Below are 12,926 nucleotides of genomic sequence, written 5' to 3' on the forward strand. Positions count from 1 at the left end.
TAAACCAGTACATGTCCAGGCCCGTCTGAAGTTTGCTAGAGAGCATTTGGATGATCCAGAAGAAGATTGGGAGAATGTCATATGGTCAGATGAAACCAAAATATAACTTTTTGGTAAACACTCAACACGTCGTGTTTGGAGGACAAAGAATGCTGAGTTGCATCCAAAGAACACCATACCTACTGTGAAGCATGGGGGTGGAAACACATTGTCTTTCAGCATGACAATGATACCAAACACACCGCCCGGCAACGAAGGAGAGGCTTCGTAAGAAGCATTTCAAGGTCCTGGAGTGGCCTAGCCAGTCTCCAGATCTCAACCCCATAGAAAATCTTTGGAGGGAGTTGAAAGTCTGTGTTGCCCAGCAACAGCCCCAAAACATCACTGCTCTAGAGGAGATCTGCATGGAGGAATGGGCCAAAATACCAGCAACAGTGTGTGAAAACCTTGTGAAGACTTGCAGAAAACATTTGACCTCTGTCATTGCCAACAAAAAGGTATTCAACAAAGTATTGAGATCAACTTTTGTTATTGACCAAATACTTATTTTCCACCATAATTTGCAAATAAATTCATAAAAAATCCTACAATGTGATTTTCTGGATTTTTTTTCTCATTTTGTCTGTCATAGTTGAAGTGTACCTATGATGAAAATTACAGGCCTCTCTCATCTTTTTAAGTGGGAGAACTTGCACAATTGGTGGCTGACTAAATACTTTTTTGCCCCACTGTATGTCACAGTGCATTTGCAGGGCTTGAACTCTCAACCTTCTGCACCACATCACACACCATTCACAGCCAACCGTCTTAGCCAACAGATCAAGGAAGTGGAACTCCGGGAATGTGGTGCCACCAATGTACTCCAGCCATCATGTTATGGGCAAGATTTACATCCACAAACTGAAATGGCTGTGTGTTTGTTTGTGACCCGACTTCACGCCAAAAGACTCCCCACTGATCTAAGCCTAAGAATTAGCAAGTTACTGTACAGGTCTCAGGCAAGGCTACTCTGTTACATTTATGACAGACAATAATACTTCCACATCTGTTTAACCATACTAGATTTACAATCAGAGATACACAATCAAGTCATTTCTGCTTCTGCTTCAATGGAACATTGTGAACTTTTAATCCGCCCTCCGTAGTGATATTCAAAGCTCCTCTCTGTCTGCACAGCTGTGCGTGTGTGTCTGTGTCTTTGTGTTCTCTAGGCAGGCACCACCTCTCTTTGTGCAGGGTAATATGTCCTCAGAGGAAAGACTCATTACAACAGGAAATTAGTGCTATCTGGGCTTCTCTCTATGCAGGCTGATTCCCCAGATGTAGAGCAGTGGCAGTGCTAGGATTCACCAGGGTCAGAGTTATCAGTCATCTGGGGTGCAGGTCTGATGTTGTCCCTGCGAGGACAGCCTGTGTCCAGGTCAGCAAGGGGGAAACCACGGTTTCGATAAAACCAAACCCTTCAAATGAGTCGTACTCTGACACCCCCTCCCGCTTTTTACCCCCGAAGCTGTGTCTGCACGAGTGAGGTTTCTGCTATATCTGACGTCACTGACTCAATTGCAGGTGTCGTATGGTGCCAGCCTCGGCGATACATGAAAAGCCGGCGACACTGTGCTTTCACGCTCTCTTTCTCCATTCACATTTCAAGAGATTTGATTACAAAGCCAGGCTGTGAGGTGGGCCCCAGAAGTGTGGGTATAGTAGCCCACTCACCAAACCACCCAACCTCAACCCTCTTCAGCCCTATCCATCTGAGATCAGCTTGATGCAAGCTGGGTGACTCATTCATCTAACTTGGCGTGTACTCTTGGCACGCACTCATCTCATTCTCTCTCACTCTCTCCTTTTCTCCTTCCCTCCACCCCTCCGATCTCTTACCAGTGTTGATAAAATGCAGTAGAAATTGACTGGTAAATCCTTTCCTCGTTTCCGTAGACTAGTGGTTTTATCGAGAATGTCTCTGAGTGTCTCCCTCTGTCATTCACAGGTGAAGCAGATCATGGAGGAGGCTGTCACCAGGAAGTTTGTACATGAAGACAGCAGCCACATTGTCTCGTTTTGTGGTGAGTTTTAACTATTGGGACATATTTGTTCATTAATCACCTAAAAATATAATCTTTGGTCATTGTGCCAATCAGAAGGAACAGGTTTCCTGTCGGATATGAGTCAGACAGCTTCCATTGGCCAGGTGTTTTTTCAGATGTACACTGAGTGGACAAAACATTAAGAACACCTGCACTTTCCATTACATAGACTGACCAGGTGAAACCAGGTGAAGGTATGATCCGTTATTGATGTAATTTGTTAAATCCACTTCAATCGTTGTAGATAAAGGGGAGGAGACCGATTTAAAGAAGGATTTTAAAGCCTTGAGACAATTGAGACCTGTATTGTGTATGTTTAGCATTCAGAGGGGGAATGGAAAAGACAAAATATTTAAGTGCCTTTGAATGTGGTATGGTAGTACATGCAAGGCACACCGGTTTGTGTCAAGAACTGCAACGCTGCTGGGTTTTTCACACTCATCAGTTTCCCGTGTGTATCAAGAATGGTAAACCACCCAAAGGACATCCAGCCAACTCGACACAACTGTAGGAAGCATTGGAGTCAACACAGGCCAGTATCCCTGTGAAACGCTTTCAACACCTTGTAGAGTCCATGCCCTGACGAATTGAGACTGTTCTGAGGGCAAAGGGGGGGGGGGGTGCAACTGAATTTTAAGAATGTGTTCCTAATGTTATATACACTCTTATTATATTTGGTATAAGAATAATATTGGTTTCCCATTTTCTGGTACCTTAAAATATGTCTATAAAACCTGACATCGCAAAGAAAATCTGTCAGAATCACGTCATTGCAACTATTGCTGGGAAGCCTCTTATGTAACACAGGCAGGGAACAAGGTCGTAGAGCCCTGTGAAGAGTTTAGGTGATTTAACACTTTAGTAAAAAAAAGGCTTGTTGTAAGCATAAGGATAGGTGATAATGGCAATCTGTTGCACTGCATTGGGGTGTGAAAGAATCATCTCACAGTCACTGACGTGGGGGAGGGTGGGTGACATGTTAGTCATCAAGCCTCACTGACATCCTACCGAGGTTCGCAGGCTATTTTATCAACTGATAAAAGTGGCAAAGGAAAATACCAAATCTGCATATCACGTCAACCTGTGGGTGGAACGTTTGAGCGGCTGCTAGCTGACAACTGTGAGATCCATCTCTAAGGAAAGGCTCTCCCCTTCCCACAGCAACAGTAGAGTAGCTTGCCTTTTAACAGACCTGGAAGTAAGAGCTTTCCCTCGAGCTCATACACCGTGGTGGGTGTTAGCTCCCCCTTGCATTCCCCCCCCCCCCCCCCGTAGGCTCTCTGTGTTGTTGTGGCTCTTTTATGTGTCTGTGCAGAGATCACAGGATGGACCGGCAGGGCGAGGGGTGGAGGAGAGGACTTGCTTGGGCAGGTCACCAGGGAGTAATTAGCCTCTATCATCATGGTCACATTTTACAAGTCGCTAAGGCAGGAGCGCCTGGGAAAATGTCAAGCGTTAGCCATTTGACACGTCTCTTCATCCTTTTCTCCTCACCAAAAGAGCTATTATTCGTTCCACTGCTGTGACCGAGATGGTCAACAGTCATCCAATTGTTAATTAAGCTTAGTATTAAAGGTGTGGCCGTGGACGTAGCCTGAGTCCGATCTGTTTCTGCTCTTTTGCCAACTCCATAAGGCACCCAGGATTTTGGCACATTAAAGAATTCATCTAAGCCAATATGGTGGTTGGCCATATTTAGAATGTGTTCATGTCATTGTGCTGAAATCGCCTGTGAGTGTAGCACTAGATGAGCCGGTCCGGGTCAGTAGCAACACACACGGAGTCCCCTAATGTGTTCTGTTGCCACAGACACATGCTGATTAGGGGTCATTACTTCCGTAGCTGTGATGACCTTTTTAATAAGAGTGCCTGTGTAGAGAGAGGACCGGGTCCAGCCACTCATTTCCTGTGACTGCTTCAACCACAGGGTATGTTTGACGCGGTGAATATTGCTTTGGTTGCATCGTCCCCGGGTTATGTTGAGCCAAAGTATCACAAAGCCAAGTAGGTTTCACCCTCTGGAATATTGTTTTCAATATTTGAAATTGTTTTGTAATAGCTGGAAAGACAAGGTGCATCCTATTGAGACCTCTTGAGTTTTATTACAAATGGCGCTTCTCTCTCCCCTGTAATAATAAGGAAAAGACAACAGAGATAATGAGAAAGGAAGAGAGAGAGAGAGAGAGTAGATACTGTATCAGTGAGTGTATGCAGAAAACTGCTCCAACATTACAATTACAAAGCTACTGAACAACTGGAAAATATGATAACTCTGATTACATGCTTTCATTTATTATTTGCAGATCTGTGTAAACTTTAGTTGTTGCTATTTCTATACATGATAAGTTTAGTTATTCAGTGCAATAATGGACATGGTATGATAATGATTTTCATATGGGCTATGTTATGAGGATACTGTAGAGCCGGTGGGCTAAGTTGGTATAAAAAAAAATGCATCGCAGGCTGACATTTTTTAGGAAGGCGTGGTCAGGTTTTATTATCTCAATATCAAATCGTTGTTGGTACCTTACTGTGATTGCTTTCAATTAAAATGATAAAAACAAATATACCAACATTGCTTCGTAGCAAAGAGCAGTTTCTCAAGCAAGAATTTTGGTAGGACTGTCTGGGAGTGGTCTGAGTGGAGAAGGGAAAATGGAAAACTAGCCGTTATTGGCAGAGGGGTTTGGAACTCTCTTACTTATTGGCCTATTAGGGCTGTCCCCGACCCCCAAACATTTTGGTTGACAGAGTCATCTGTTCTTTTGACCAATCGATTGGTTAAAATGTTAAAAGTGAATTATTCCATATATAGATGTTTGAATAAAATCAAATATATGTAGGCTGCTTTGTCTGATGCTTTAAGCACTGCAATTATAAAATAAAGCCACACAAAATGCCCTAAAGAGGGAGCCAGAGATAAATATAGCCTAACCAGAAGAAAAACAACCTGTCTCTCCTCCTCCTTCCGTTGCTACTGGCCTTAGCAGATTCTGCCATTATGCTCCTGAAGTTGCTGGTAATAGGCAACACCAGCGGTCGGCAACCTTTTGTATTTGGAGTGCCATGTTATCGTACATTTCTACACATCTGCGTGCCACTTATGATTTTCAAATGCACATTTCCTTGGAACAGTTTAATTTAATTTATAATAATGTCGAAATATCTCAATCAATGTCATGTGGTTAATCAAAATTCTATCTAAATGAAAATGATACAAATGTAAAAGTATTGCCATTGCCAATATGTAATATGTCAAAATAAAAAGCCTATGTAAAGCCAACAAATAAAAACATTGCAGGTAGAAAATATATTGATAAAAATAAAAATCCTATAAAACATTGTATCAACTATTAACTTAGATCTGGCCTGAAGCTCACACTAGCAAACTTGGAACATTTTCTAAAAATCTCTGGCCCCTGGAGTTTCCTGGAGACAGTGATCTCTGGACAGACACAGCTTTAGGCTAATTGCACAAGGGATTCTTTTCATTTTTAATTTAACTAGGCAAGTCAGTTAAGAGCTAATTCTTATTTACAATGATGGCCTACTCCAGCAGTGCTGGGCCAATTGTGCACTGCCCTATGGGACTCCCAATCACAGCCAGATGTGATATAGCCTGGATTCAAACCAGGTACTATAGTGGCACCTCTTGCACTGACATGCAGTGCCTTAGACCGCTGCGCCACTCGGGAGCCCCATAAGAAATAAACCCAAACTTTTTCCTCACAAGTGTAGCCTAGGTTGTGCGCTCTGCAAACAACGTGCCCACTTCTGCAATGACAACGGTAAGACTAATAATAATATAATTGAATTCATTAACAGAAATTTCTGTTACCAAACAAACGTTGTAGATGAGAACTTAAAATGATGGTGCACTAGTAAAGTACTAGTTATACTAATCCTCCGCAATGGACAGGTGTCTCGTGTACCATCGTTTTGCTTTTAGATATTTGCCACTGCTCGACAAAAAAATCTTGATCAACCAAACAAGTGGACTAAATCTACCGCATGACGATGTCACCATGGACTAAAAGGGCATTATAATAGTTTTCACAATATTATTCCAACCTCAGTGTGGAAATGATATATAAAACATAGGGAAATCACGTTTTTGACTGCACTTGTCCTTTAACATGTATTTTTGTAGTCCTAAAAAAAGACGCCTTTATCCTGTTGTAATCTAGTTAGAGAGAGAGAGAGAGAGCCCTCCACTGCTCTCTCAGTCCCAGTGCTGAAGCTCTCCATCAGCAGGGGTTTCCATGACGACCATGGCCTTCCCCATGTGAGCAGAACAACAGGATTAGTCCTGAGAGAGAGCTCAAATGTCAACATCGCTCAAGGCATGCCACATAGGCCTTATAGGAAGATGTGTGTCTCTGTACTGTATGGATGTGTGTGTCTGTGCTCTTGTATTTACTGCAAAGCTCACGTTTATGGATAACCTGACAAAAATGATTGGCTTCTTTGAGCCACTCATAAGAGCCTCAAGCCGCAAAGCTTTGTCTGAAGTGTCTATCATGCGGCTGAGTCATAATTACACAGAAGTTACCCACTAGGCACGAACTGGTTGAATCAACGTAATTTGTCAACCTATTGTGAAGTGGAATCTAAATGGAAATATTTGGATAAAAAAAAAAAAAACTTGTAACCAAAATTCTACATAGACAAACCTTGTTGAAAATATGCTGAATGTGTACCTTTAAAACAACATCAGATCTTCAACGGTTAAATCCACTATCAAAATAAATAAATAATTGGGCAGCACTTCCTACTGGAGCATTGACCTATCTACAGCAAACTTTCGGTCTCCCATCCAGAGTTTTAACCACACCCAGTTTAGCTATGCCACCTGTCACTGACTATTACCAACGTGCTATCGTGAGAATGATTGTTGAGAGAACTCCACTGAAAAACTAAATAGATTCACTGTTGCTATCGAAGTCATTCCAAAGGGTAGGTTTAACAGAGCAAATGAAATGTGACAATAGTTTATCACCCATAACATCAATGACGCTATTTAGGCCTGTATAGCATTTGTAAAGTCATCAACAGTTATTGTTTTCAATTCAACAAAAAAATTGACAATACAATTTGGCCAAGGCAATGTTCCCTAGCGCAGTAGCCCGAGACTGCCGCGCAGCTCTCCTGGACTGCCGGTGCAGAAATATTAGCCCACAGAGAGATTGAACTTTCTAGAGCAGTGGTCACCAACCGGTAGATCGTGATCCAAGGCGTTCCTAGTTGACTGCCAAACAATTCTGTTAAAAACCCAACGATAAAGCCCTGTGTTCCTATTATTATTATTATTTTATTCGTCTCGGGCTGTTGGGCAGGTAGGCGAACTGTTGCGATTTTGAACCATTTCATGTGTCTGAAGGTACAAGCTCTGCCTTCCCGGCGGGCCCAGAGAGCAAATCAAGTGCACTATAGGCCTACCGCTAGCCAATCGGGTGGCTCAGATGGCCGTGTATGCAGTAAGGTAGCGGGTATAAAAGAAAGCTACAGCAGTTGATACTGTGTGATCTCAAAACGTTTAAAACCATGACTAGAGAGAGGCTGTCAACGAATACAACAAAGAGATGCTGTTTAAGATCTTACTCAGCACTGTCAACACTTTGTATTCAACACTTTTATAAGCCATAAAATGCGCTTTCTTCCTATTTCTTTGAAAAGCAAGTCAGGTAAATATTTTTTTTTTGTCTTAAAGGGGCCGTTCTGTATTTTGAGACTTGCTTGAATAAGCTAAGTAGCGAATAGGCAGAGGGTAGCATTATTTGTCTGATTCTCTGTAATAATGGCATGGGAATAATAATGCATTTTATTTTGTCTGAAGGACAAGTGGATAAACAGGTTAATGTTTTCTCAAAAGTCTCATGGATTGTAGGCCTACATTGAACAACACACATTGGCTGCTACTGTAGGCTGAATGATAGAACAGCTTTTTTCCATGTTAAAATGTTATGGGATGTGATTTTCTTCATTGATTTTGATGGTAGGCCACTCGGGTAGGCCTACATTATGATCAAATAGCTACAGTAGCCTACTTGGCCACTGTTAAAACTGTAACTTAAAGTGGCTACAGCCTCCGTGTTCACAGTAAACGCACGCTGGAAGAAGTACATAATTTTCAAAACGATCAAGTTTGTGCTCAGCAGACCTGAAATTTGCTCAGAGCTAAAAATAAAATAAAAATGAGTGGGAATATTTGCCCTAGGGTTTCAACCTCTGATTTCAAATGTAATGATATTTAGTGATATTGAATTGTCGAAACAACCATAAATCAACATTTGAAGGAGATTTATCTTCTGCTTGGATAACTCCATCTGTGCCACTGACTTAGTCTGGCTTTAAGTCCAGTTTGTCTACAACCAAACACAATTCAATATCACTTATTACAATAAATATCCTATTAACTTGTTGACAAGTTAACAAATAATACAAGTAAAGGAAAATGCAGAACGTAACCTTGTCATCATGATGAATAATTTCAGTGAACTCTCCTGTGGTGTTTCCCATCAATCTTTAGAAGTTACTATTATTTGTGTGTGTGTGTGTGTATGTACACAGCTGCGGTGGAGGCTTGCGTTCTACATGGGCTTAAGCGGCGAGCGGCGGGATTCCTGCGTAGCAATAAAATAGCAGCGCTCTTCATGAAGGTGGGGAAGAGCTTCACCCCGGCAGAGGAGCTGTGCAGGAAGGCTCAGGAGCTGGAACAGATCATCGAGAGCAAGTGAGAGCGCACACACACACACACACACACACACACACACACACACACACACACACACACACACACACACACACACACACACACACACACACACACACACACACACACACACACACACACACACACCATATCCACACACACACACCACCGGATCCCTGTACAGACAGACTGTAGCACTCAAAATCAAAGAGCTGTTACTGTATAGTACTTCTAACAAGTCCTTGTCACGATTTCTGTCATACGGCATCTACTCACACATATTTATAGTTTACTGATGCAACAAAGATGTAACATACTGTAATAGAAAGGAAACTTCTGGGTTCCTCCTTCCCTCAGGCGGAACCAAAGCATGCCCAACCAGGACAGCGTACGGAGACTGCCCAGGCTGTCGAGCCTCAGCCCGCAGGTGGTCAGAAACCTGTGGATCCGCACGGCCCTCTTCGAGAAGGTGCTGGACAAGATCGTGCTCTACCTCGTGGAGAACAGCAGGTGAGTCATATTGGGGGGGGGGGGAGAATGGCATGGTCACCTGCAAGGAGGAGGAAATTAAAATGCAGAAATTCATGGCTCACCTCCATCACATCTTTATGTTCCAGTAAATTCTACGAAAAAGAGGCCATTCTGATGGATCCGGTGGACGGACCCATTCTGGCCTCTTTGTTAGGTAACATTGTTAAGCTTTTACTCACATACATCTCATCTCAGACATTATATCAGTGTAGGGAAGGGGATTCTACTCACACAGGGCACCAATTGATGTAAGGGATTCTCCTCACGCACTTCTTTACATGCCATTGTTCTGTACTCTGGCAGTGGGGCCCTGTGCCTTGGAGTACACGAAGATGAAAACGGCGGACCACTTCTGGACAGACCCCTCAGCAGACGAGCTGGTCCAGAGACACCGCATCCACAGTGGTCACTGCAGACAGGACTCCCCCACCAAGAGGCCTGCCCTTTGTGTAAGGTTCCTGGGAAGAGTAGGGGTCTGAATCTCATCCAACATGTCTACCAAACTCCCCCAAATAGGATTGTCCATGAGCACATTATCCCATATACGTCGCTTTATTGATTATTTCACAACTTTGTTTGGCTGACACTGCACATAATTAGCTCAGTTATCAGTGACCAATCCTGTCATAGAAGCCAACCTCAGCTTCTCTCTTTCAGTAGAAGAAAGACCTGCTGTTGTCAATGCATTAAGGAGCACAGTGCGTCCCGTGAGAGAGGACAAGAGTGTATTTTCATATTGTCACTGACCCCTGCAACTAGAAACATCTCGCCACGTATCCCACTCCCATGCCACGTTGACAATGGAGAGTTGCTTATTGCAGCATTGTATCATTTTTACCACAGAGGCAAATGTAATGGGCATTGTCAACACAAACAAAGTGGTGAGATGGTTTCCCATTTAGTTTTTCTTCAAGCAAGCAAATGCAAGTGTAGCAACCTGACTCAAACACAGGGCTTAAAAGGGTTTTTACAGAGCTGAATAAGTTGAATCATCGCTAATTCATTCCCAGTGGATCATTTTTGTGGTAAATAGTATCAAACAAACTAAATGCGCAAAATGAACAATATGTTTTACATTTAACTAGGCAAGTCAGTTAAGAACAAATTCTTATTTACAATGACAGCCTAGAAACAGTGGGTTAAGCTGCCTTGTTCAGGGGCAGAATGACAGATTTGACCTTGTCAACTCGGGGATTCGATCTAGCAACCTTTCGGTTACTGGCCCAACGCTCTAATCACTAGGCTACCTGCCGCCCCAATATGGCACAATACATACATTTTGTACCATTGATGTGTAGGGTGTCCAATCAAAAATGCATATTTTAACCAATGGATAAAATGATATATTAATTGTGTAGATAATTCTCTAAGAAAATGATTGGTCCAAACCTCATGTCTCTATCATACCCCATTCAAAAGGTATCTGAGTTTTTACCCTTGTAGGGATGGTCAAAATTAGGGTGACTAAGTTAGAGGCCAGAGGAAAAAAGTTTTAAAACATCTGTAAAATAGCAGCGCGTCAGCAAGGCTGGATGCTGTGCGAGAATTAAGGCTACCTGTGAGGCTCACCATTGAACTAGTCATCTTTCTTCTCAAATCCAGAGGACATAAAACAATATAGAGTTAATATAGATATCGATTTCGAGATATTAAATGCAGCATTTTCATGTTTTACTATAGGATGTTCATATTAAAGGGATACTTTGGGATTTTGGCAATGAGGCAGATGAACTCGTGGACACCGTATTTATGTCTGTATGCAGTTTGAAGGAAGTTGCTAACTAGCGTTAGTGCAATGCGCTAATGCTAGTTAGCGTAGGCTCGCAAAACTACCTCCAACTTCCTTAATACTGGCCATAAAAATGGTATTCATGAGTTCATCTGACTCTGGGGAAGTAGATAAATGGCCTCCTAAAAAAGTATCAAATTAATGTGAAGTTCCTGTTCCTTTTCACAAAAACAAGCGTATCTCTGTGAAATGTCAGCGGAGCACTGAGCGTACCAAAAGCTTTTTATTTCCAAAGCCTTTTACACTTAATTCATGCTAATTTTACTATTTGTGACCCACGGAAACAACTTGGAAGATGACGACAAAATGAAAAATCCAAGTCTGTCAACAGACATCGGTGCTTATTAGCGGATGTATTAGATTACGAATATATAAGGAAGTGAAATGTCATCACCAAATCACGTTCTCAACTACAAACTAATTTGCCAATATAGGGAAGCTGGATGGTTGGATGGAATGGAATGGGGGTAAAAACATACGCATTGTCTGCATTTCCAGATCCAGAAGAGACATTCAAGTAGCAGCATTGATGAGCGGCCTTCCCCCTCGCCCTCAGCCCGGGACTATGTGGAGTCACTGCACCAAAACAACAGAGCCACCCTGCTGTTTGGAAAGAACAACGTGCTGGTGCAGCCGGTAAACATTTCATCCTTCTCCCATCTCTAGGAGTGTTCTACGTACTGTACAAATAAGAAATTAGCATCTCTAGATATGCTCAGAGCCATATAAAATATGTAGAGAGATTGGTCATATTGTCGTTGCTTGTCAGTGCCCGGACTCCTCCATATTTATGATAGCTTTCAGAAACTCTCAAATATTCAGTGAAAGCGAATACACCCGTTGTTAACACCACAAAACAGACCCATTTGGAGACACATTTCTAATGCCAATCTGTAACAAAAAGTGTCAAACATTTCTTCATAGTTCACTATAGAAAACAGATCGTCAAACTAATATCCTTCTTGCTGTTACAGAGAGATGACATGGAGGCTATCCCAGGATACCTTTCTCTCCACCAGACCGCCGACATCATGACGCTGAAGTGGACGCCCAATCAGCTGATGAACGGCTCTGTGGGAGACCTGGACTATGAGCACAGGTGTGGAGAGCAATTCACTAACGATCATGTCTCTTATTTATGTACGTCAAGATGGCACAACAGAGCGATGACATGCACCACCTGTGTGTTGTAGTTATTGTCTACAATTGGTGCAGCAGCTCAGTGTCACTAAATCATGCAGCGTGTCTGTCTGAGTGAGACTCAGGAGGGCTCTCTGTCCTGGGGTCAACTCTGGAGAGGGGGATATAATGAGGGTTGCTTTCAGGGGCAGCAGGGGAACGGTTTTGATGGGGAAATGTTCATGCATATTTCAAATCAACCAGTCTTATTATTTTAGTGACTGTGGTTCTTAGGCCGTAATGTTTGTGGCTGTATTAACCTTTTCACACGTGAGTTCCAAAATCTCCTAATGGTCGCCCCCAAGGCGCAAGTTTTTTTTTTATGCGGGTGATGTCAGAATGCACTCACTGTTCCAAAATGTGATTGTTATGTCACATGACAGTTAAACCACGCTGCCCTCAAACCAAGGCCCGCTGCCTGCCAATTATCCTTCTGTAACTCAGTTGGTAGAGCATGGCGCTTGTAATGCCAGGGTAGTGGGTTCGATCCCCGGGACCACCCATACGTAGAATGTATGCACACATTGACTGTAAGTCGCTTTGGATAAAAGCGTCTGCTAAATGGCTTATATTATTATTATTATTATTATCTATAGGCGATGTTTCAACTTGTCAATTATATTCTAAC

General features: G+C 42.6%; 1 protein-coding gene across 3 annotated transcripts in view; it reads left to right on the top strand.

The window, feature by feature from the left end:
- LOC124036052 (small G protein signaling modulator 1-like) overlaps window positions 1-12,926 on the top strand; it is an 83,954-nt gene that overhangs the window by 37,684 nt on the left and 33,344 nt on the right. For all 3 annotated transcript variants that reach the window (XM_046350157.1, XM_046350158.1, XM_046350159.1), the window contains exons 3-9: window positions 1,991-2,066; window positions 8,658-8,820; window positions 9,157-9,309; window positions 9,417-9,484; window positions 9,634-9,779; window positions 11,618-11,755; window positions 12,094-12,218. In XM_046350157.1, coding sequence (XP_046206113.1) covers window positions 1,991-2,066; window positions 8,658-8,820; window positions 9,157-9,309; window positions 9,417-9,484; window positions 9,634-9,779; window positions 11,618-11,755; window positions 12,094-12,218 — 869 coding nt within the window. The remainder of the gene's footprint in view (window positions 1-1,990; window positions 2,067-8,657; window positions 8,821-9,156; window positions 9,310-9,416; window positions 9,485-9,633; window positions 9,780-11,617; window positions 11,756-12,093; window positions 12,219-12,926) is intronic.

Source organism: Oncorhynchus gorbuscha, linkage group LG05, assembly GCF_021184085.1.
Source record: "Oncorhynchus gorbuscha isolate QuinsamMale2020 ecotype Even-year linkage group LG05, OgorEven_v1.0, whole genome shotgun sequence".
Classification (NCBI taxonomy): domain Eukaryota; kingdom Metazoa; phylum Chordata; class Actinopteri; order Salmoniformes; family Salmonidae; genus Oncorhynchus; species Oncorhynchus gorbuscha.